A 21,559-nucleotide genomic window follows, 5' to 3' on the forward strand; every position below is an offset into this window, starting at 1 on the left:
ATCTTAAAAATAAATTTTTAGACGTCCATATGTCAACTTCTATATCTTTCACCCCTTTTTATAAACTCAATTAGCCTTGAGCAATGATACGAAGGTATGGATGATGGATGAATAGATGAATTACCTAACATTGAGTTTGTTTTTCAAATAAATTGTTTGCAAAGGTCTTGTTGGTGTCACTAACGAGCCATTAGGAATAGCATTTTTACTTATTAGGAAGGCTGTTAAGAAACATGGATGATATATAAGAAATGTTTAATTACTTTCTTTAAAATGACTGGACATCCTTGTGCTCTTACATGCACAACATATGTTGTTCAAACAGATGAACATGGCACCTTAACTAATCTGGAAATTGTACTAGAGGATGAACCAGACTGGTAAAAATCCACAATTCTCCATCATTATTTTTGTTTATTTCATATGAGTTTCTCTTTATGTCACACATTAGAATAAAACTTGACTGATTCACCTGGGTAACATAGGAACACAGCTCTGTCCACCCACACATCCCAAATGACATCTAGCTCAGTAAGTCATTGAAAAGTAACAGTAAAGATTTTTGCTTTAGGAAAAAGTTTCTTAGCATTCAAAGTAACACATTTTTTTAATCAGAGAAGGATAAAAAAAAGCTTGACTTCAAAAAGTCAAGTGAGAGATTGTGGTGTTCAAAAAGGAAAACTTGCTGTATTAATGGATTATACTATATCAACATGACCTGAAAATTATGTTGTTGTTTTTCTGAGGATGGCTTCTGACAGAAACATGAAGGAGGAAATGCTGCAAATAAGGACTGTGAGAGATAACTGTACTCCTTGATGTCTGGAAGGCAAATACCTCTGGGAAGAGGGTAAAGTCCTTCTTGATTTATTGGATTTGAGGATAGATGCGTCTCTGGCAAGGAGTAGCAAGGAGTAGCACCGCCATACGGCTCTACAATCTTCTTCTGCAAAACAAAGAAAGCAACTTTTTCTTTCTTATGAAATTGAAAGGCAGATTAGCTAGAATAATACACAGCTATTAATGCACACAATTATCTACAGAAGAACAAAATATGTTAGAGGAAATGTTGGCAAGGAAGAGAGAACAGAATGTGTGTTTTTTTGGCTTCCTACATGGATTAAGGCCAACTCTTTACTATATTTTGTAATTTGACTTTCTACATGTTGCTTTTATTCATTTCAGTTTAACGCCTTTTCCAAATGTCGACTGTTTATTGATTGCAAGCAAAAGGGTCTAAAGTAAAGTTCTTTCCAAGCCACCCCCTGATGCATATGCTGAAAATTACAAACAGGATCCATACTTTGTAGTTGTGTGTGGGGCAAGCCTTCAAAAGGTAAAAGCTAACACAGTAAGATTAATTGCTTGTAACATCCCTTCTGGCAGCCTGCAGGACTCTCTCTAAAGACTCAGAAATCAACCACAACCTGAAAGTCACTCAACTGAAGTGGGTCATTTGCATTCATTAGATTTTAGTAGAGCAGTTTCTACATTTACTATGTCTTATTTTCACTTTCTAGATCATTTTATAGGAACGATGCCTGGTCTATTGTGAATTCTGATAATGACATGCTGTCATGTTTCTGGGTAAGAGATGGATGATCGCAGCTGACCAAACTTCTGGATGAAGTCCTGCTGAGCCTGGACTAAAGCTTCTTCGTCTATGTAGACTGCTGGCCTCCTTGAGGTGACAAAGTACTGCACCCTCCTGAGGCTCCAGCCGAGGATGTAGATGAGAAGGCCGCATACAGCCGCCGTGGACCTGCCGACTCCGGCATTGCAGTGAACGTACACGGTGTGGCCATTTTCCAGGAGTCCATGGAGCAGGAATACAGCCTGGGGAAGCATCCTGATCCGACCTACAAAGAAAAACACAGATATCATGAAGTAGTCATCCTCTCAGATCCACTTTTATATGATTAATGTTGCTAATTCTTGTTGAATAAAATATACATATTCAACATTGAAGAATGTTTTTGAAACACAATAATTCATCAGTAGTTGCCATCTTTTTTCACATGCTTTTCCTTTCGATCCTCTCCTGAGAAAAAAGTATATATTATAAACAAATAAGTAAGGTAAAGACAACTTTATGCAGTTTCATTAGAGGAACGGCCACATATGTATTTATAATAGTTATGTATTGTAATAAATAGGTGCACGTTATCAAAATATGTAGATATAAGGCTCAGAGTCTGATCATAACTACCTAAACTGAGACTTCAGACATTTTTTATTTATCTTATCTTTGAGTCACTTAAAAAACAAATACAAATCTATACTGTGCTCTAATATTTGAATCCTCTTTTCTCCAAACTATCAGGGCAGCTTCAATAGGAGTTGAGGATGTCATACAGTTTGGGGGAACTCTTTCACTTTTATTCCAGTTGATCTTTTTTCCAAAAAAAGCTACCAAACTGATTTAGATTTTTTTTGTTTGTTTTCTATTGCCTCCTGTTTTATGTTTTGTAAGACGCTTTGTTTTGCCCTGGTTGTACAAAACTGTATGTAAAGAGTGGCTGAAAAAGATTATTTCAATCTTCTTTGCATTTTGTAGCAGGCTCTTCTTTGTGGCTGGTCACTTTTCCCTTCTAAAATACAAACATAACCAATATGTAAACCCACTTCTTACCCTCTGTGCTCATGTCAGGTGTTGGTAGCCACACATACACAATGCCACAGTCTTTGTACAAATGCATCAAGGCATCAGGGCTCATGGCTTCCTCGTGGTTACGTCTGCATCCACTGGAGTTGTTCACTACGTCCCACTCCGTCTGAAAGTTCATCACAGCAGTGATGCCCAGTTCGTGCTTCATCTTTATGGTCACGTGCTCCACCTGTCGAGGGCAGCTTCCCAGCCAGACACGTGGCAGAACTCTAGGATCAACAGACAAGGACAGATTTATAATTCTTGTCAATTCAATTTTAATGTGAGAAAATAACAGAAATATATTGTTAAGCTAAGGCAAGTCTTCTGTTAGCAATTATGACTTGTATTTTTTACAGCTATTGTGAAAACAAATTAGAAAACTCAAACTGCTAATGAGCTGCAGGCTTTGCCTTTATTTTCTGTCTCTCAACATTCTCTTGTTCTCCGTCACAGCTCTTTTGATTTCTTGACTCGCATCCCTATTTTTTCCCCCCTGGTCCGCATAGTCTGGGGCAGACTCTCTTGAGTGACCATTAGTATGCACAAAGTCAACAAGCAGAGGAGGTGACACGTGAAAGACAGGACGGACACTGTTAATATGTGATGTCTCATTGTAGCACTTTGGTCTCAGGATGTTCTCATCAGGTGAACTGGGGTTTTGGGGGGTTATTCTTTCAAAAAATAATCTCACAAAACAACAGTTTTTTTTTTTATTTAGCTTTATTCCCAGAAGTAAAAAGAAACTAAATTCTACATAATCAATAGGCCTCTTCTTTTTCTACTTATGAGAACAACAAGTTAGTTATGAAATAAAAAAAGCTCTTTGCATATATTGCTGACTTACCACAGAGTGTGTTCATGATTCTTGGGGCTGTATGGATGCACAGTTGGAGAGACTAAATTAGAAAGCAATTAATAGGCGAGTTACAAATTCACCGTTCTTCCTCCTGAACACCGGCCCTTGACATAAGACTTGTAAGGTCTTTTAAGCACAAATTAAAACCCGATGGCACAAGCAAGCCCAGCTCATTCTTATGCAAGTAAAGCACTCACAGCTTTAGGGATCTTCTTGTGCCTGCAATAGCATGGCACTGACTCTGTACTCTACAAAGACTTGACGTGTATGAGTGATTTGGTTCACAATAGTCTAAGATAAAGATTTTTATGATCATACAAAGCAGTTCTTTCTATTTTTTTTTTAATCAAAGCTAACGCCAGCTTCACTTGTTGCTCAGAACATGACATTTACTGTCTGTCGCTCCCACTGATCCTGCAGCAGTCAACCAAAGTTCATGTCTTCTCATAGATCAAGGGATGGCAGGAGAATCAAAGGACAGAACAGCAGTGGAAAAAAACAGAAAAAAAAACATGGTGGTGAAGGAGCACAGTACAGATAGTCACTATTTGCTAATCTACAGTAAATAATATATTTCATGTGAAATTATTAGGGAGACTGTTTTCACTAATACATATTTTTGTCTGTTGAATAAAGCAACAGTTTTGAATGCAAGCAGAGTTGCACCTAGACTTAACGCCAGTCCTGTAATAATTATGTTTTAATATGTGGATTTTGAAGAAACATAATAGATAGATGCCAGCATCAGCAAATAAGTACAAATGCATCTTACAGGTCCACAATAACAAAAATCTAAACAAGAAACCACTGCTTTGAACTATTTCCTTGTACATAAGAGCAAAAATAATGATTAAACCAACTCAGTTTGTCTTTGAACATTTTCTTTTACAAATCTAAGGTAAAGAGAAGAATCCTGTGCTGAAGAAATAATATTAGTATGCCGGATAAAGGCATTGGTTGGATTAGATTTTACTTTGCAGTATTTGAGAAAGGATGCTATTTGCAAATACAGAGAACTTCAGAATTTGATTAGTAAAAAAATCCAAAACTACAGATAACTGTCCTTTAGCTTTACAATTATGCACATGTTTATGTTTATCAAATTACTGCATGTTAACACATAGGTCAGTGGCAGTAGCATGTCAAAATTTGAAAAAGTTTGTAGTGTATGAATACTTTTTATAGGCATGTTATTATAAGACAAAAGTAAAATAAAAAAAGAAAACAAAAATGGTTAATATTATGAATGTTGAATGTTGTTGCATTCAGACAGGCCAGGTTTTGTTTAGTATCCATCCATGGTAAAGCTCTCCCTACAAGTAAACCTTGAGCAGAGCTCAACTTCAGTGCAACTATTCATGTTGAGAGTCTACAGTGTGCAGGAAAGACTGGAAATAGAACGGAGATTTCTTTTTCTGCCTCTCCCATCAAGAATATAGACAGTTGTGGTGTCGTAAGGTACCAAGGAAGAACTTTTTGACAGAAGAAATTCAACTTAGAGGCCGAATATATATTTATTCAAAACCTTTTTTTAAAGAAAGACAGCAAATGTCAAAAAGTGTGTTTAAGCGGAGAGATCGGCCTGATGCAATCCTCCAGGCTGTTCAAGAAACAGTCACTGTTTAGATTTCTAGAGGCCAAATGTTAAAGGCACACACAACAATAGTATCTACATATCAGGACAGCTCCAAGTCAGGATATTCTGCCTCCTCTCATTTCCTTCTGTTTGTCTATGCTTCATTTTTTTATACTCTAAAAGAAAATAAAGCACCTCCAGCCCCAGAGAATCGGATTTAGTTTTGTGCAGAAAAGATGAATTTCTGCACAAAACAGAACTTGGCAAAAACTTGGCATTTTGGAAGTTGAATGATGAAAAAAACATGCAAATAACTAAACATGACAGAAAAAAAAATCATCCAACAAGAAGATATTACAAAGAATTGTTAATTAACTTACATGCCAAGATGTAATATTTCCTTACAATAAATCTGCTTTTAATTTTTTTCTTCAAAACGTCAGATATGGATGCAGCTGCTAATTGTTAAAATTCATTTACTAAAGTTGTCAAATACAAAGAATTATGTTAAGCATTCGGTGTCTATAAAATGTACTCAGCTCCTTGGATGTTTTACTCTTTTTATTGCACTTACAAATCAATCATGATCAACCAATTTTGGCTTTTTTGACTAAATAAATTTACAAAAAAAACTCGCAATGTCAAAGTGAAAACTAATTTCTACTAAATAATGACATTAAATAAAGACAATTTACAAAAATAAGTGATTGCATAAATATTCACCCCCCCTCTTAGAGTGACTGACATAATTTAACACAGGTCCATTGTGCTAGTAGTCTCACAATGAGTGCAGTGAGTGTGTCTCAAGTGGTTCTAGTATGTAGTCACCTGTGTTCAGAGGGTGTATTCACTGGTTAATCAGTATTCCCGGCTATTGTTACATCATGAAGACAAAACAATCCAAGCCAATCAGAGAAAATATTGTTGAAAAGCACAAGTCGGGGGAATAGACACAAAACATCTAAGAACTGGAGTTCAGTTAAATTCAGACAGGAAATTGAAGGAATATGACACAATCTACCTAGATCAAAATATTTGCCGAAATCTTCACAAGTGACCATACAAGAAGGAGACTAGTGAGAGAAGCCACCAGGTCACTCACGACTATGCCGAAGGAGTTACAAGCTTCAGCGTCAGAGATGGGAGAGGCGCTGCAGTAAACGGTTGCCTGGGTTCTTCACCAGTCAACGCTTTATGGGAGAGTGGCAATGAGAAAACTACTGTTGAAGAAAACTCATATCAAGGCTTGACTAGTGTTTGAAAAAAAAGGCATGACTCAATGGTCAAGTGGAAGAAAATTCTTCGGTCTGATGTGAAATGAAAAGGGCTGTGGACAGTCGATCACCAGGCCATCTGACAAGAGTTTGAGCAGTTTTCCAAAGAAGAATTTAGTAAAATTGCATTGTCCAGATGTGAAAGGCCAACTATAGCTACACAGATTCCATTCTGTGATTGCAGCCAAAGGTACAACTACTAAATACCAATTTGTAATCACTTATTTTATGTAAAATATTTTGTCATTATTTTGCAAAAGTCAGTTTTCATTTAAATTTTTTGTACCTTTTTGTTAAAAATGTTGTTCTTCATGATTTATGAAGTAATAAAAAGGGTAAAACAACCACTGGGGGTGAGTACTTTTCATAGGTGCTGTCTTTCAAATTATACAGTTACCTGGAGAAATGTATGGCCTTCTGACCTGCAACCTTAAAGTAGAAATTGGTGGTGTGCCTCATCTCATCAGTGTGTCCTGTTTCCTCTATCCAGTGACCAATCGGGTGGCAGTACACTCCGTTCACCACATTTCTCTCATCATATAAACAATGCCTGTCATGACTTGGTCCGCTACCTATGGACAAACAAGACCACAGTTTTTTTTAAATTTTCTTATTAAAGGACATTTATATTTCAACTCTCTGATAGTGCATCCAATCAAACACCAGTCACTCTGTCGACCTATTCCATTGAAAAGAAACACAAATGTCCAATAGTTGGACGCAGTATGAGTTTTGATGCATTTTTGCAGGTTTTTATTTGTAAAAAAGTCAAAGCTTACACAAATTTATTTGACTAAAACAATTGGAAGTCTTGAAACCAACCACAAACACTTCTTATTTTCCTGACAACTGATAGTCATGAAGCCAAAAATTGAAAGGCGTTTTGAACAACTCCTCAACAAATAAACACACAGGTTCACGGAATAAATGAAATACATAAATGAATTCCTTTATCTAAGAATATTAATATTTTCAGCTGTGCTTGGAAACGTTATTTTAGCTTTAATAGGAAAAAAGATAATAGTTAATTCGTGTGTGTTAAATAATACATTTTGAAATTATCCAAGACACTTTGCTGCCACCATGTGGCTGTAAGTATGTATTACATCACATGCACCACTTGTGCAGACATGGCGACGTACTTATTTTCTCTCTATGCTAAGATAATATGACATTGGTTTCGGTCCTTTCGGTGTGTTGTGTTGCTGCATCTATGTAAATCGTTGCGTACCTTCCCAGATAATGGTGTCCCGGGCCTTTCTGATAAACTTGAACCACAGAGAGTCTTTGAACGGCTCGGCCAGCTCCACTTCGCCGGTCCACAGACACGGTTCATCTGGTGACTGCAGCTTCTGCGAAGCCTTCATCCGAACCGCCCTGTTCGGGTCCCAGTGACCCATTTCCTCACGCGAACCCAGAACTAAAACCTCCACGTCCGAGGACTCCGGAGTCAGAATGACACCGAATCTGAACAACATATTCGCAGCTGTAGCTAAACGTCTCTAAACCATGTCTTCAGTTTGAAAGCGCTTAGTATGGTACTAACAGGAGTGATATACAGTAGCTGTTCTGTAAATTCGTGAGGGACGGAGACTGACTGTGGACCGCGATCCTAAAATAGTCAGGCCCTGTGATGGTACGTTTGGCATCAAAGATATGGTATAGATGCAGACGGTTCACTCTCTCAGAATCCAGAGGAACCAATCGTGGGCAACATCACTTTTGTAAGTCGAGCTCGGAGAGAAAACAGAAATAAACGAGGAAAGCTTCTGCATATCGACGGCTTCAACAAGCATCGCAGAGGCGTCCAAAGGTCATTTAAGGCCTGAGGACCAGACTTTTCACTCTTCTAAAGCTTTTTTCTTTCTTTTATTTTAGCTGAAGTCACAATTACTTAGAACAGGACTGAAATATTATTAATCTAAGTAGTAAATTGAAGGAATTAATTTCAGTCCTCTTTTAAGAAGAAAGTGTTCAAATAAGCAGCAATTCAAGACAGATCTTGTGGATCTATTACTTATAAAACCTCCTTCAGTTGATACCTGATTAATAGCCTTTTACTGAACTGCAATCACTCAGGTGTGTAAAAGCAGGGAACCATCAAAAACATGCAGGGCAGTAGGGCCAGGGTTAGGAAACACTAATCTAAAATATCTGGTTAAACAAAACAAAACAAAAAAATAATAGGCAAGACTGTGTTTTTTGAGTTATATAATTAGATGTATTTTAAGTTAGCTACTAATGTGTATTGCAGCTAGACTGTGTGAAAGAATGGAAAAGAACTTATTTCAGATTTAACAATTTTGATCTCTACTATTTAGGTTATAAAGAAATGAGTCTCTTGCATACTATGTATTCCTCAATCTGTACGTCAAGCTTTTTTTTTAAACCTCATACATTTATCTTGAGAGTTTGAAATGTCTTTCTTGTCTTTTTCTGCTTTGCCATTCATCAGACTCTGTAGATCCTAATCAGCATGACTCTGTTCCAGCTTTGCTCTCCAGAAAGCAAGCCTACAGTACATTTTTAATAAATGCCAACTTTAAATAAATAAAGCACTCATAGTTAGAAGAAGCTTTTGAGGAACACTATTTCCTTGGCTCTAAAGTGTTTTTCTTTACATTTTGGTGTAATTTTAAGCATTAAAAGAACAATGCATGGAAAGTACCTATTACTCTACACCTCAGAATAACTGCCACTTCATTTCACCATTAATGCAGCCCGTACAGCTGTGTGCACCCCCACAATATATCAAAACATGTGACTGGATCTCAGCATGCAGACTATTACTTCTGTTGGCATCTCAAATCTTTACAAACATTATGCAGGCAATTATATGGTCAAAACATAACATTTCTGTGTTAAAAATGTGTTTGTTTTTTTTTCCTTTTCGTGATGATGGGCTTTAAGTCTCTAATCTCAACTGGAATAAAAAATCCAACCTGCCCAATACTTGTCTTTTGGTTGAATTATTTGTAGGGGCGTGTTCAGTGTTGCTCAAACTTTGGTCTTGACAAAGAGCCAGTTTGGGTCGAAACACTAACTTTATTTCTGCTGTGGTGATGATAAATCAAGCAGCCCTTCATTCATCACCACAGAATTAATTGACTTTTGAACATTTTAAAGTGATAAATCTGGTTTTCGACAAAAATTTGGCAAGAAACCTGCAAGATTCATTTTCCCTTTGAGACCAACTACACAGCCTATAGCTATGAATGGAAATGAAGCAGTCTGGCTACCAGCAGGTAAACTTTACTAAACATGTTACTTTGCTAGTAGAACACGCCTCTTTCACATTCCTCCATGATGTATTTAAGGTAAAGGTGAAGAGTCGCATTTTGAATTAGTCTTGAGGCTGATTTAAGCGAGACAGGTATGTGTTTATTGAGACTTCATAGGTTTTTTGAGAATTATCAGTCAGATTTAGAAACTTAATATACTTTCATTTAGACGTTTGAGTTCACAGTTTTCTTTTTTCTTCTGGACAGCTGCCTCAAAAAAAAAAAAACAATGACTGAATACAAACTGGAAGTGACAACTGGGGACATGAAGCATGCAGGGACAACAGACAACATCTATGTCATCTTGTTTGGGTCAGAAGGGCAAAGTGAGCACACAAAGTTGGACAATTCTAGGACCGACTTTAAAGCTGGGAAGGCAAGTTGCATTCTGTTAAGCATGGTTTATGATTTTTAAACAGGTTAATCAGGTTTTCAAACAGTGATTGACTGGTCTTGTGACTCTTGTGTTTTCCTTTCTTTGTTCATTTGTCATTTATACACCTTTCTTTAATAGGTTAATATAATTGGAAACTGATACTTTTTAGGGGTGTGAACTATTACAGAACAGAGTGAAGAAAATAAGCATTTAATTCCCTGATTTTCTCATCTTCCTCACTTACAGTCATGTTTTAGTTTATATATAATAGAATAGAATGTCACATACACACCCAGAAAGAAATCCAGCACATAATATTTAAAACATCCTTTAAATGTTAGTGACAAAGATAAGTATAGTTAGTAAAATAAGTATTGATCACAATAATGATTTTCTCAGGAAATATAGTTATAATAATGTTTCTACAAACAAGACATTTACACCAGCTGTTGGGAACAATTAAAGTAATCCACATGTACACGAAAACAAAAGCAAATTACCTCACACATTAAAAAAAAAATGTCTTCACACCAGAGGCTCAAATACTATTTTCCTCACAATAAATGTAATACTTTAGTTTACCTGCATTGGGTCAATACATTGAATTTTTTTCTTTTTTTTCTCAGACAAGGACATACACAGTCAAACCTGCCTCATCTCTGGGGAAACTTCTGTTCATAAAGGTGGAAAAAGAGCCTCTTTTCATCTTCCCAGAAAATGAGTGGTACTGCTCCAAAATCGTAGTGACGGCTCTGGAAGGGGACACGATTGTTTTCCCCTGCTATAGATGGATTTCCAGAGGTGAACTTGTGGAGCTCAGAGGAGGAAAAGGTCTGATTCAAATGTAACCTATTTTAAATGATACCGCTACATAATAGAACTTGTACTTTACCTGAAAAGGATACTTTCCAGAACTTAAAAGCATTTTTAGGAGCTATAATGCAAAGTGTTGGTTATTTTTCTGTAAACTTTTGCAGGATTCTTTGAGGCATGTTCTATATTTAAAAAAAAATAGATGAGATGTGTTGTCTAAGTTCAGCAAAAGAGGTAGATAAATTCCAGGAAAGTAATGATAAAGTTTTATGAAAGTTCCACAAAATGAGTTTTGGAAAAGTTTCTAGAAAACAAAGTCTGAAAAGCTTCAGAGGAGCACCTAGTTCATTCTGGGAAAGTATCAGGTTAGTTCAGGGATATTAATCAGCAAGTTTTATAAAAGTTTTTCTAGGTGCTAGGAAGTTATGGGTAAGTAGCAAGTATGTACTCTACAAGTAGCTGGCATGTTCAAAGAAAGTAAAAAGTTAATTCCATTAAACTTCCAAAAGCTACAGGTTCCAAAAATAATCTATGTTCTGGGAAAGTACATAGCCTACTTATGTAGTGCCACCAAATAAATATTAAATAACTGATGCTAATCTATTCATACATGGGTAATGATTAATTTGAATGTAATTGTTTTTAAATCTGGAAGCCATGACAGTTTTTGAGGAGGAACATTCCCTGCTGACTGATCTTCGAAAAAAAGAACTAGAACTTAAAAAGAATTTATACAAGTAAGTTTCCATTACACTGTGTCACAGGAGCTAGTCTGAACAATCTTTAAAACTTGTTTTTCTGTCTCAGGTGGGAGATTACTGATGAGAAGTTGCCACATTCCTGTCACTTTAAAGACATATCTGAACTCCCTGCAGAACTTCGCTTCTCTTTGTCCAAATCAGAACAGGTTCAATATACAATAAGAATGATGTGAGTGAAATATTACAACATCATCATTATCACAATCTTCTTCTGTTTTTAAACCGATATGTCTGCACTGTTTTACGCACATTTGTTTTGGCAGCTCTGACCTGAAATTTAAAGGGCTGGCTGGATCCCACAAAAAAATGGAAAGACATCGATGACATGTAAAATATCTTCTGGTCCAAAAAGACAACACTATCAGGTAGATCACACCATTTCAGTAAAAATGACATGGTTTTTGATGGTTTGTACATTTCTCCTGTCTGATATCTTTAAACAAGGAGATTAATTGATCCGTTACACCGAAGTGCTTGCTTGCAAACAATGTAAATTTGCAATTACTAAGAAAATCCTAGTGAGACATACAAACTTTATTTTGTATGTCCAGTCCACCTTTTTTTTTAAAATAAAGATTAATCAGATTCACTATGACTAATGCAATATGTATGCCCAAGAATAAAAAATCTACATACATACATATGCGCAGAGCACAGCTAACAGAGATCAAAAGACTAATCATTCTTTTGTACATGTACTAATTTGGACATTTAGAAAATCACTCAAAGATGATGTAACAAGGGGCTACCAAGACTTTTTCTTTTTTTATTATTTTGCTATAAGATAAAATAATGTCATTTATTTGTACTCGTATTTTTTTCCAGAGTATGTTTCACAGCACTGGAAGGAAGATGACTTTTTTGGATTCCAGTTTTTGAATGGAACAAACCCCAATGTGATAAAGCGCTGCTCCAATCTTCCCCTAAACTTTCCAGTGACTGATGAGATGGTGAAACCTTTTCTGGAAACTGGAACCACTCTGGAAAAGGAAATGGAGGTTCGAAAGACTATTCATGGACTGACATTTATCTTTAATTATCCACAGCATTTAATCAATTTCTCCAAAGGTTTGCCTTATTCTAGCATAGTTCTTTGTCCTACATAGAAAGGCAATATATTCCTGTGTGACCAGAAGATAATGAATGGAATCCCAGCCAGAATGAAGGATGGAAATCCTATGTACGCAACAGCCGGTTTGTGTTTGTTCTACATGAACCCTGAGAGAAAACTGATTCCAATTGCAATAGAGGTAATGACCTGATGGGAAAGCCAACTCTGTAATGATATTGTGAACAGAATGCAGTTTTAGCTGATTTGAATTTCTCATTATGACCATTATCTTATTTTTTGGTAACTAAACTTTGTCGCATGAAGGAACAAAAGTTATAGTGACGGGAGACCAGCATCACGGCACTCATCTTAGCACAACCAATCAATTCAGATGTGTTTAGTCAATCAAAAGGTTCCTGAATGACATCAACTTCAGGCAATAATCTACTTTTTAAAGCCTTCATAAAATCTTTCATTTCAGCTGCATCAACAACCCTCTGAGCAGAACCCCATCTTTCTGCCAAATGATCTGGAAACAGATTGGCTTCTGGCCAAGCTGTTTTTTAGGAGTTCAGACCAGATTGAATACCAGGCCGTCCATCATCTCATGAACGTTCATTATCTGGCAGAAGTCTTTGCTGTTGCTACTCTCCGCTGCTTCCCAACCATTCATCCCCTCTATAAGGTATCAACCGACATAATACAGCTGACAGAGCAATGTTTTTAGTTTGACTTAGTTTTTTAAAATATATTTTGGCTTTATTTATACAGCTACTGATCCCACACTTCCGCCACACTCTACACATAAATATAGTAGGCCGTAAAACTCTTCTTGGACCTGGTGGAGCTTTAAGTGAGGTACTGCAATTTAACATGCATTCCTAACACCACACTCCTATTTTGGCAATGAGAAGACATGTTTTGTTGTTGAAGACTTACAAGATTAAAGTGATTTTGAATAATTTAACTATGCCAGACTTTATGGTTAATAGAGCTCTCTTGGAGAGGAGGGGCTGACAGAGCTCATGAGAAGAGCGCTGTCTCAGATGACCTACAGCTCCCTCTGTCTGCCGGAGAATATCGCTGCTCGAGGACTGGAGACCATTCCCAACTTCTATTACAGAGATGATGCTTTGAAGGTCTGGAATTATATCAGCAGGTAATGATTTGTTAAGCTATTGTACATTTTTAGCAAAAACATATTTTGTCTACAATGTAAAAGTGATTGGTTTAGAGAAATATAAGAATGAGATATTACACAGAACATTTCAAGCATGTTCATACACCCTGAAATTGTACATATTTTATTAGGTTGCAGTGCCATTATAAATTATTAGTTTCCTGTACTCTGATTTGATCTCGTCCAGTCAGAGCGCCTTCCTCTAGATGTCCCTTCTTCGTCAGGTTCACTTCTAGGTTGTACGACCAATAGTTTCTCTATCAACTGATTAACTCTGAAAAGCTTTCCTGTACCTGCTTAGTAAAAACTGTCCCACAGGATAATGCTGCCACAACCACATGTTAATGTGAGGACCATGCTGTACACATTTTTTTTATGTGGTGTCCCCTGCATATTTTGTGGCAAACTAACTGGGACAATTTCATGCTGTTTATTCGCCAACTTTTCCTGATAAACCTCTTCACAAAAGCGCTGCATCTATGCTCAAATGTTATTCTTGAAAAGTGGACATTTTTATTTGCTAAATATAGTACCTGACTTATAACGATACCTGGTACTTTATTTTGGGTTGTCAAAATAAGGGTGAAAGGGCCTGAATATAAATACTTTCCATAGTGTATGAATTTATTTGCACTTTGTTTTCACAATTGGGTTGAAATAAAATTCCAATAAAATACAATGCAGTTTGTGGTTGTTATGTGATAAAATTATGCATGTGAATACTTTTGCAGGGCGTTTTATTGCCAAAAATATACTGCAAAATTTGATAGTCAGATGCACACTAAAGAAAAGATGAATTTGTACTTTTTTCTACTTTTTACTAGTTTTGTGAAGTCTGTGGTGGAATATTACTATAACTCTGACGGCAATGTGTGCAAAGACTCTGAGCTGCAAGAATGGATCAATGAGATATTCACACATGGCTTCCTGAAAAACAAACTGTCAGGTGAGTGCCAGACTAACCTATAATATTGGTCTTGATCAATATTTCTTTATAGTTCCATCATTTTTCAAAATAATGAGGTACAAGAAAAAATTTCCTTTTGCCAAATACTGTTTGTAACATGTTGTTTTCATTGTTAATTTAGTTGGAGTTAAAACTATGTACAAATTATGTCATAGGTTGTCCATCGTTCTTTAACACCGTGGCTGAAGTGACCAAGTTCATCACCATGGTGATCTTCAGAGTGTCAGCACAACATGCTGCTCTTAATGATGGACAGGTGGGCAAACAAGATCTACACGACTGAAATGTTTAGGAAATAAAATGATCTTCTGATTGTAAAATAATAATAAAATATCCTTACTAAATCAAAGATCAACCATTTGCAACTTCTATCGTTTTATTTGTGTTTTTAACTAATGAAGAGCTAATGAAAAAGTAAAACTTTTTCTTCTAGTTTGACTACAACTCTTGGATTCCCAATGGCTCCCTCTTGTTATGTGAACCTCCTCCCACCACCAAGGGGCAGTCCAGCATGCAGACGCTTCTGGAGGTTCTCCCAAATGTTGGAGACACAGTAAAGATTGTGTCAGCTGTTTGGATTCTCTCAGATAAGTACACCGATGTGGTGAGTTTTATGTCTGTTCAGACTCGAATCATTATAATTCTAAAACTATTCTCCAAATGAACTGGTGTATGAGCTAGTTGCCTTACTTAATGGCTTTTTTCTGACTGCAGGTTCCCTTGGGTACATACCCTGAGGAACATTTTGATGAACCTGCCCTGAAGCAGATGATTAAAGAATTTCAAGCTGAGTTGTCTTACTTGAGTGAAGAAATTACAGCAAGAAATTCTCAGCTTAAAATACCCTACCCATATCTGAACCCTGCTGTTATAGACAACAGTGTGACCATTTAGGAAACAAGGCCAGCAGATACTTCTTTTCTTTTTTTCAGCTGGCTTCTCCTGAAAATTTTACAACTCTTTCAGATAATTGCATATATTGTGTCTTATTTAATTTTCTAGTGATTGCATTTTTGAATTACTGTACATTCGTTTTTAATTTCTTAATTGCAAACATTCTCCGTGTTGCTTTGAAGTTCTGTAATCCTGGGAGCAAATCTCGGCTTTGGCTCTATCTGCCAAAGGCAGAATAACTGGGTTGAAAAAACTGTGAAGATTTTGTTTTTACTCCTGATTATGAGATCTCTACAACTTTGTACTCAATCAACAGAAAATTTAATAAAATGTTGAAAATCTAAACCCTCTTCTAGATTTTTTTTTTCAAATCGGTGACAACTTCACTCTTCTACAATCTCTTGTCACAACAGAAAAAAACCCATTACCTACATTAGTTTTATTATGGGTATTCGTAGCAGATTATTTAAGTCCAAATAAAGTTCACAAATAAGAAGCTGGTATTTTAGGGACCTGCTTTCTCAAAGATCTAGTTCACTGCAGCCTATTGTGAAAAATTACACATGAAATGATGTAATTTATTTCATGAAAATAAATTTGTGAGCAATATTCCCTTTGCCATTTATGTTTCTATGATACAGAATTACATATTGAAGTTAATTAAAAGTGGCCCAAGAAGGAACCATTGGGAGACCCCCACAATTAAATTTTTTTAACCCAGGTTTATAATTACAGAATGACAGAAAGTAATTCCTTTCGGACTCCTGCAAGGACTACCAAGTTCGCTTCAAGTGCCCATGCACTGAGTGAAACCAGGCTTCTGCACAACAAATTTACTGGAAATACAAATAAATGTTGTAGCTTTAATTTCTCTGCAAAATTGTTTCTCCTACTTTCAAGCTTCCTGGATAAATTGTTACATTTATGTATCAAGGTGAATTCTAGAAAATGTGGCTAAGGGAGAAGATATTCTGAAATTTGTGTTTTCTTTGGGGGATCATGATTTAAATAGCCTATTTGTAAACGGTTGATTATAATAAATCAATCTGAAAAAAAGAGATAAAAAAAAAACTGTTTCAGTGGATTTTTTTTAGTCAGCATATTCAAATTATTTGGGTTTATGTGATGCAGAATTTTTATCACTTCATATTTGGCTAACTGGTGACTAAATGCAGATTTTAATCTTTTATTTATAGAATTGTCTAGCAATATTGGAGTAAAACATTCAAGCTAGTAATAAACATGCATGCTAAACTGCATATATCATTTCAAGATAAAAAGTTACATATTAACACAAACTGGCAATTTAGCAAAGAATGGTTTCTCTATCACCATGTTTGCAATGGAGAGGCTTTTTTTTACCCATCTATTTTGCTCATATGGCCTACAAATAAAATCAGATAGTCTTAGAGCACATTATTCCCCTGTGGAAGTGAAGTATTTGTGAATTCCAGTTTAATGGTAATTTGAATTTCTGTATAAAAAAACGTTTAAAAGACATTTTGGTTATTTCATTTACCGGTACGTTTTTGCAGGTCTCATGTCATATCTACATTTTTCCCTCAGCAAAGTGCTTTCACACTTCACTCTGCCTTAAGCTCTAAATTACCGTAACCTACTGACTGCCACTAATTAACAGCACACCTGTTTCAGCTTTCATGATTGCCATTTTCTTCTTTTTAATCTGCATCACCTCCACCTGCTTCTGTTCAGCGATCTGGCTTCTTTCATTCCATGAAGTTTGTTCTAGCTGTCTGCTAACTTTGTTAGTTGGTTACACTGTCACTGGTAAGGTAAATGAAAGCCAATTTAACTGTTGACATCAGTCTTATGTTGAGAATTTGAAATTAACTTTTTGTGTGCTGTAGCTTAAAGACCGTTAACTATCACATCTGCAGCTGTAACTTTTGTGTGCAATAATGACTGCTTGGCCATTTCTTTCTCTCACGGAGGAGAAAGTAACTTGTTTTTGTTTTCCCCAATTGAAATGTCTTGATTTTTCCCCTGCTTCAGACTATGGCTGAATACAAGCTCAAGGTGACGACAGGTGCCATGAAGCATGCAGGCACAATGGATCACATCTACGTCATCTTGTTGGGGACAGAAGGGCAGAGTCCGCGCACCGAGTTGAACAATTTGGGGATTGACTTTATAGCTGGAAAGGCAAGCTGCTGTATATTTAAATATTAAAAAAAGCAATAAGGTTGGCATACAATGTAAACCTGAATGTATTTAGTCTCAAGAATTTTGTCATAACAAACATGGATACACTTGTTAAACATTCATCACTCTGATATGGATATGTAGGACGGCATGTTGACGTTCATATTTTGTGTGGTAACTTTCAGACTCGTGCATACAAAGTCAAAACTAGTTCATCTCTGGGGAAACTTCTGCTTATCAAGGTTGAGAAGGATCCCTTTCTACTCTTCCCAGAAGATGAGTGGTACTGCTCCAAAATAGAAGTGATGACTCCAGAGGATGAAGAAATTGTTTTCCCTTGTTATAGATGGATTTCCAGGGGGGAATTTGTGGAGCTCAGAGGAGGAAAAGGTCTGACTTTTAAAGTACAATATTACTAATGCTGACACCCTGCAGGTTTTACAAGACTGATTATTGGGTATATTAATCTTCTGAAGTTTTTTTTTTTGTGTGTGTGTGCTTAAGGAGTAACATTTATGGAAGAGGAACATCCTCTGCTGCTTAACCACAGAAAAAAAGAACTGGAGTTTAAAAAGAGCTCTTACCAGTAAGTTTCCAGTCAGGTTTCTCTGGAATTGCATCTGAGCAAATATTAAACTTAATTTTTATTTTTAGATGGGCATTCATTGATGATGGGTTGCTGCACGTCAGTCACTTCAAAGATGTATTTGAGCTTCTTGCAGAAGTTCGTTTCTCCATGTCCGAATTGGAACACACACACAAAATAATGTGAGTCAATTATTCCAGGTTACCCCTTATTCGTGCTCCCAATACCTTAAAGTTGGTATGTGTTCACTGACTTCTGCTTTGTACTCTATTCTTCAGAACTCTTGGACTGGCAATGGAGGGACTGGCTGAACCTGGTAAATGGAAACGAATTGAAGACATAAAAAAGATCTTCCAGTACAAAAAGACAAACATGTCAGGTGGTTGAAGCCTTCTTACTAGTTTAAATATTTGGGTGCCTTTTTTTTTTTTTTTCCCCAGGAGTGTTTCAGAAAATCTGAATTTTGCTGTTTGGTTTCCAACTTTTATTATTCCAGAGTATGTTTCAGAGCACTGGAAGGAAGATGACTTTTTTGGATTCCAGTTTTTAAATGGAACAAACCCCAATGTGATAAAGCGCTGCTCCAAACTTCCCCCAAACTTTCCAGTGACTGATGAGATGGTGAGGCCTTTTCTGGAAACTGGAACCACTCTGGAAAAGGAAATGGAGGTGAGCATATATGAAATGATGATTAATGGAGGTGAAGGATTTTATTTATTTTTTAGGTGCTCAGCTAGAAATGTACTTGTATTTTTCCACAACTTTAGATCTGGACTTTTAAAGGGGACATGATACTGATGCACTTCAGTTTTGTCTTTAAGGAACAATATTTAAAATATCAGTTCTACTTTTTCTCTATTCATATTCTCAGAATAGAATGGTGAGGTTGTAATGTACTGAATCCAACTTGTTTCCCCCACACACAGGAAGGCAATATATTTCTATGTGACCAGAAGATAATGGATGGAATACCAACCAGACAGAAAGATGGAAATCCTCTGTATGTTGCTGCTGGTTTGTGCTTGTTTTACAAGAACCCTGAAGGAAAACTGCTGCCTATTGCCATACAGGTAATTTACTGAAAGAAACACTTAAACATGTTCATGTCCCATTGATAAACCTAATTAGTCACTTGGCATGTGAATATGAAAATGACACAAAATGCTCATTTGAGACAAAATGGGATCTAACGGTACAAAAGTGACATTAATTGGGGATATTAGGCAAATTGAGTTTATGTTTTTGGACTTGAATTTTTTTTTCTTTATCCCAATTCTATGCAGCTGTACCAACAACCCTCTGAGCAGAACCCCATCTTTCTGCCAAGTGACCTTGAAACAGATTGGCTTCTGGCCAAGCTGTTTTTTAGGAGTTCAGACCTGATTCAACACCAGACGCTCTATCATCTCATGCACACTCACTACCTAGCAGAAGTCTTCACTGTTGCTACATTCCGCTGTCTCCCAACCATTCATCCCCTTTATAAGGTATCGGCTGACATTGTAAAGCTTGTGCAAGCAATATTTTCTTTAGGCTACTTGACCTTCAATTTTATCTTTGGTTTGTCTTGTCTATACAGCTGCTGATCCCACACTTTCGTTACACTCTACACGTAAACATCTTGGTCCGCAAACTGCTACTTTCACCTGGGGGAGCGTTGAGTGAGGTATGACTGGAAAAATCTTGGTGAAGCCTTTCATGAAACTCTTTTGGCTTTTATTTAAGAACAATGGAATTTTATTTTTTATAACAGAGCTCACTTGGAGTGGAGGGGCTGACGGAGCTTATGAGACGAGATCTGTCTCAAATGACCTACAGCTCCCTCTGTCTGCCTGAAAACATCACTGAAAGAGGACTGGAGTTGATCCCAAACTTTTACTACAGAGATGATGCGTTGAAGCTGTGGAGCTACCTCAATGGGTAATTAAACCTGGCAGCTTATTGTTGAATGCAATTGTCCTTTATTTTTTATTTTTCTTGCCAGTTTTGCCAAGGCTATGGTGGAGTACTACTATTCTTCTGATAGTGATGTGATTAAAGACATTGAGCTGCAGGAATGGATCAATGAGATATTCACACATGGCTTCTTGGAGAATAAACATTCAGGTAAAGATCAGTTTTCAGTTCAAATGCTGCTACTGCTGCAGAATAATGGACAGTGACTCTGCAACAGGTTTTCCATCATGCTTCAATACCATTGAGGAAGTGGCAAAGTTCATCACCATGGTGATCTTCAGAGTGTCGGTACAGCATGCTGCTGTTAACAATGGACAGGTGGGCAAATGTTAGCCATTTTCTGAATTGACTGTAAATTTTAACATAATTTTCATAGCCTTGATGTTGCTTAAATGTGATTAAGTAAATCAAATCAGTGGAATACCTCAGGAGAGCCACAGGCTGATCACCTTACACAATGGAGCAATGATTGCAGGATTTCCCTTCCCCCCCACCCAGTATCGTGTCTGCATCCTATGCAAAAGCATGGACAGTCTTCAGTAGTAAATCTTTATTAAAATGTATTTAATTTGGTTTTATGTTAACATTATTGAAGCGTTAACTGTAAGCTCTAATTAAATTTGGCAAATGTCTGGGGCAATATTTGAATAAGATTCCAACACACCCTAGATTTTCTTGTACATTTTATTCTAGTATGACTACAACTCCTGGGTACCCAATGGCTCCCTCCTGCTGTGCAAACCTCCTCCAGCCACAAAGGGGCAGTCCAGCATGCAGACTGTTCTGGAGACTCTCCCAGATGTTGAAGACTCGGTGAAGATTATGTCAGCTGCTAGGATTCTTTCAGAAAAGTACACTGATGTGGTAAGAAAATCAAGACAGACTTATTTTTTTTTTTTTTTTTTAAAAGTTCAGTTTTCAAATGTCTGGCACATGCAGGTTCTCCTGGGTGAATTTCCAGAGGAGCACTTTGACGAGCCTCGCCCGAAGGAGATTATCAAGGCCTTGCAAGTTGACTTGTACTACATGAGGGAAGAAATTGCAGCAAGAAATTCTCAACTGGAAATACCCTACACATATCTGAACCCTGATGTAGTAGAAAACAGTGTGACCATTTAGAGATTGTTCATTATATTTAAAAAATAAAGGCATGTGTGAAAAGCTTTGCGTTCAGT

General features: G+C 36.7%; 3 protein-coding genes across 4 annotated transcripts; 2 read left to right on the forward strand and 1 right to left on the reverse strand.

Moving 5' to 3' along the window:
• Positions 1-238: 238 nt before the first annotated feature.
• On the reverse strand, positions 239-8,167 carry epm2a (EPM2A glucan phosphatase, laforin). Of its 2 annotated transcripts, XM_032584441.1 has the most exons (5): positions 7,588-8,166; positions 6,754-6,928; positions 2,633-2,877; positions 1,614-1,859; positions 239-946 (listed from the first exon to the last, which is right to left on the reverse strand). In XM_032584441.1, the coding sequence occupies exons 1-5, from the start codon at positions 7,832-7,834 to the stop codon at positions 726-728; spliced, it is 1,134 nt and encodes a 377-aa protein (XP_032440332.1). In that variant the 5' UTR covers positions 7,835-8,166; the 3' UTR covers positions 239-725. The 2 variants fall into 2 exon arrangements, with proteins under 2 accessions (XP_032440332.1, XP_032440333.1); XM_032584442.1 differs by lacking the exon at positions 239-946 and having other exon boundaries at positions 1,099-1,859; positions 7,588-8,167.
• A 1,403-nt stretch (positions 8,168-9,570) lies between these two features.
• LOC116733716 (hydroperoxide isomerase ALOXE3-like) lies at positions 9,571-16,024 on the forward strand. Its single transcript, XM_032584523.1, is given in 16 exon segments — positions 9,571-9,729; positions 9,845-10,013; positions 10,640-10,844; positions 11,482-11,563; positions 11,634-11,756; positions 11,851-11,884; positions 11,886-11,952; positions 12,413-12,585; positions 12,694-12,837; positions 13,120-13,323; positions 13,410-13,496; positions 13,631-13,797; positions 14,643-14,764; positions 14,941-15,041; positions 15,219-15,389; positions 15,500-16,024. Coding segments are annotated over 15 exon segments (2,007 nt in total). The 5' UTR covers positions 9,571-9,729; positions 9,845-9,866; the 3' UTR covers positions 15,680-16,024.
• Positions 16,025-17,660: 1,636 nt separating this feature from the next.
• Positions 17,661-21,527, forward strand: LOC116733717 (hydroperoxide isomerase ALOXE3-like). Its single transcript, XM_032584524.1, has 14 exons — positions 17,661-17,842; positions 18,028-18,232; positions 18,347-18,428; positions 18,497-18,610; positions 18,707-18,807; positions 18,925-19,097; positions 19,355-19,498; positions 19,712-19,915; positions 20,008-20,094; positions 20,182-20,348; positions 20,413-20,534; positions 20,602-20,702; positions 21,078-21,248; positions 21,324-21,527. Exons 1-14 carry the CDS (start codon positions 17,696-17,698, stop codon positions 21,501-21,503), a joined length of 1,998 nt encoding a protein of 665 aa, XP_032440415.1. The 5' UTR covers positions 17,661-17,695; the 3' UTR covers positions 21,504-21,527.
• Positions 21,528-21,559: the final 32 nt, after the last annotated feature.

This window comes from Xiphophorus hellerii, chromosome 15 (genome assembly GCF_003331165.1).
Source record: "Xiphophorus hellerii strain 12219 chromosome 15, Xiphophorus_hellerii-4.1, whole genome shotgun sequence".
Classification (NCBI taxonomy): Eukaryota; Metazoa; Chordata; class Actinopteri; order Cyprinodontiformes; family Poeciliidae; genus Xiphophorus; species Xiphophorus hellerii.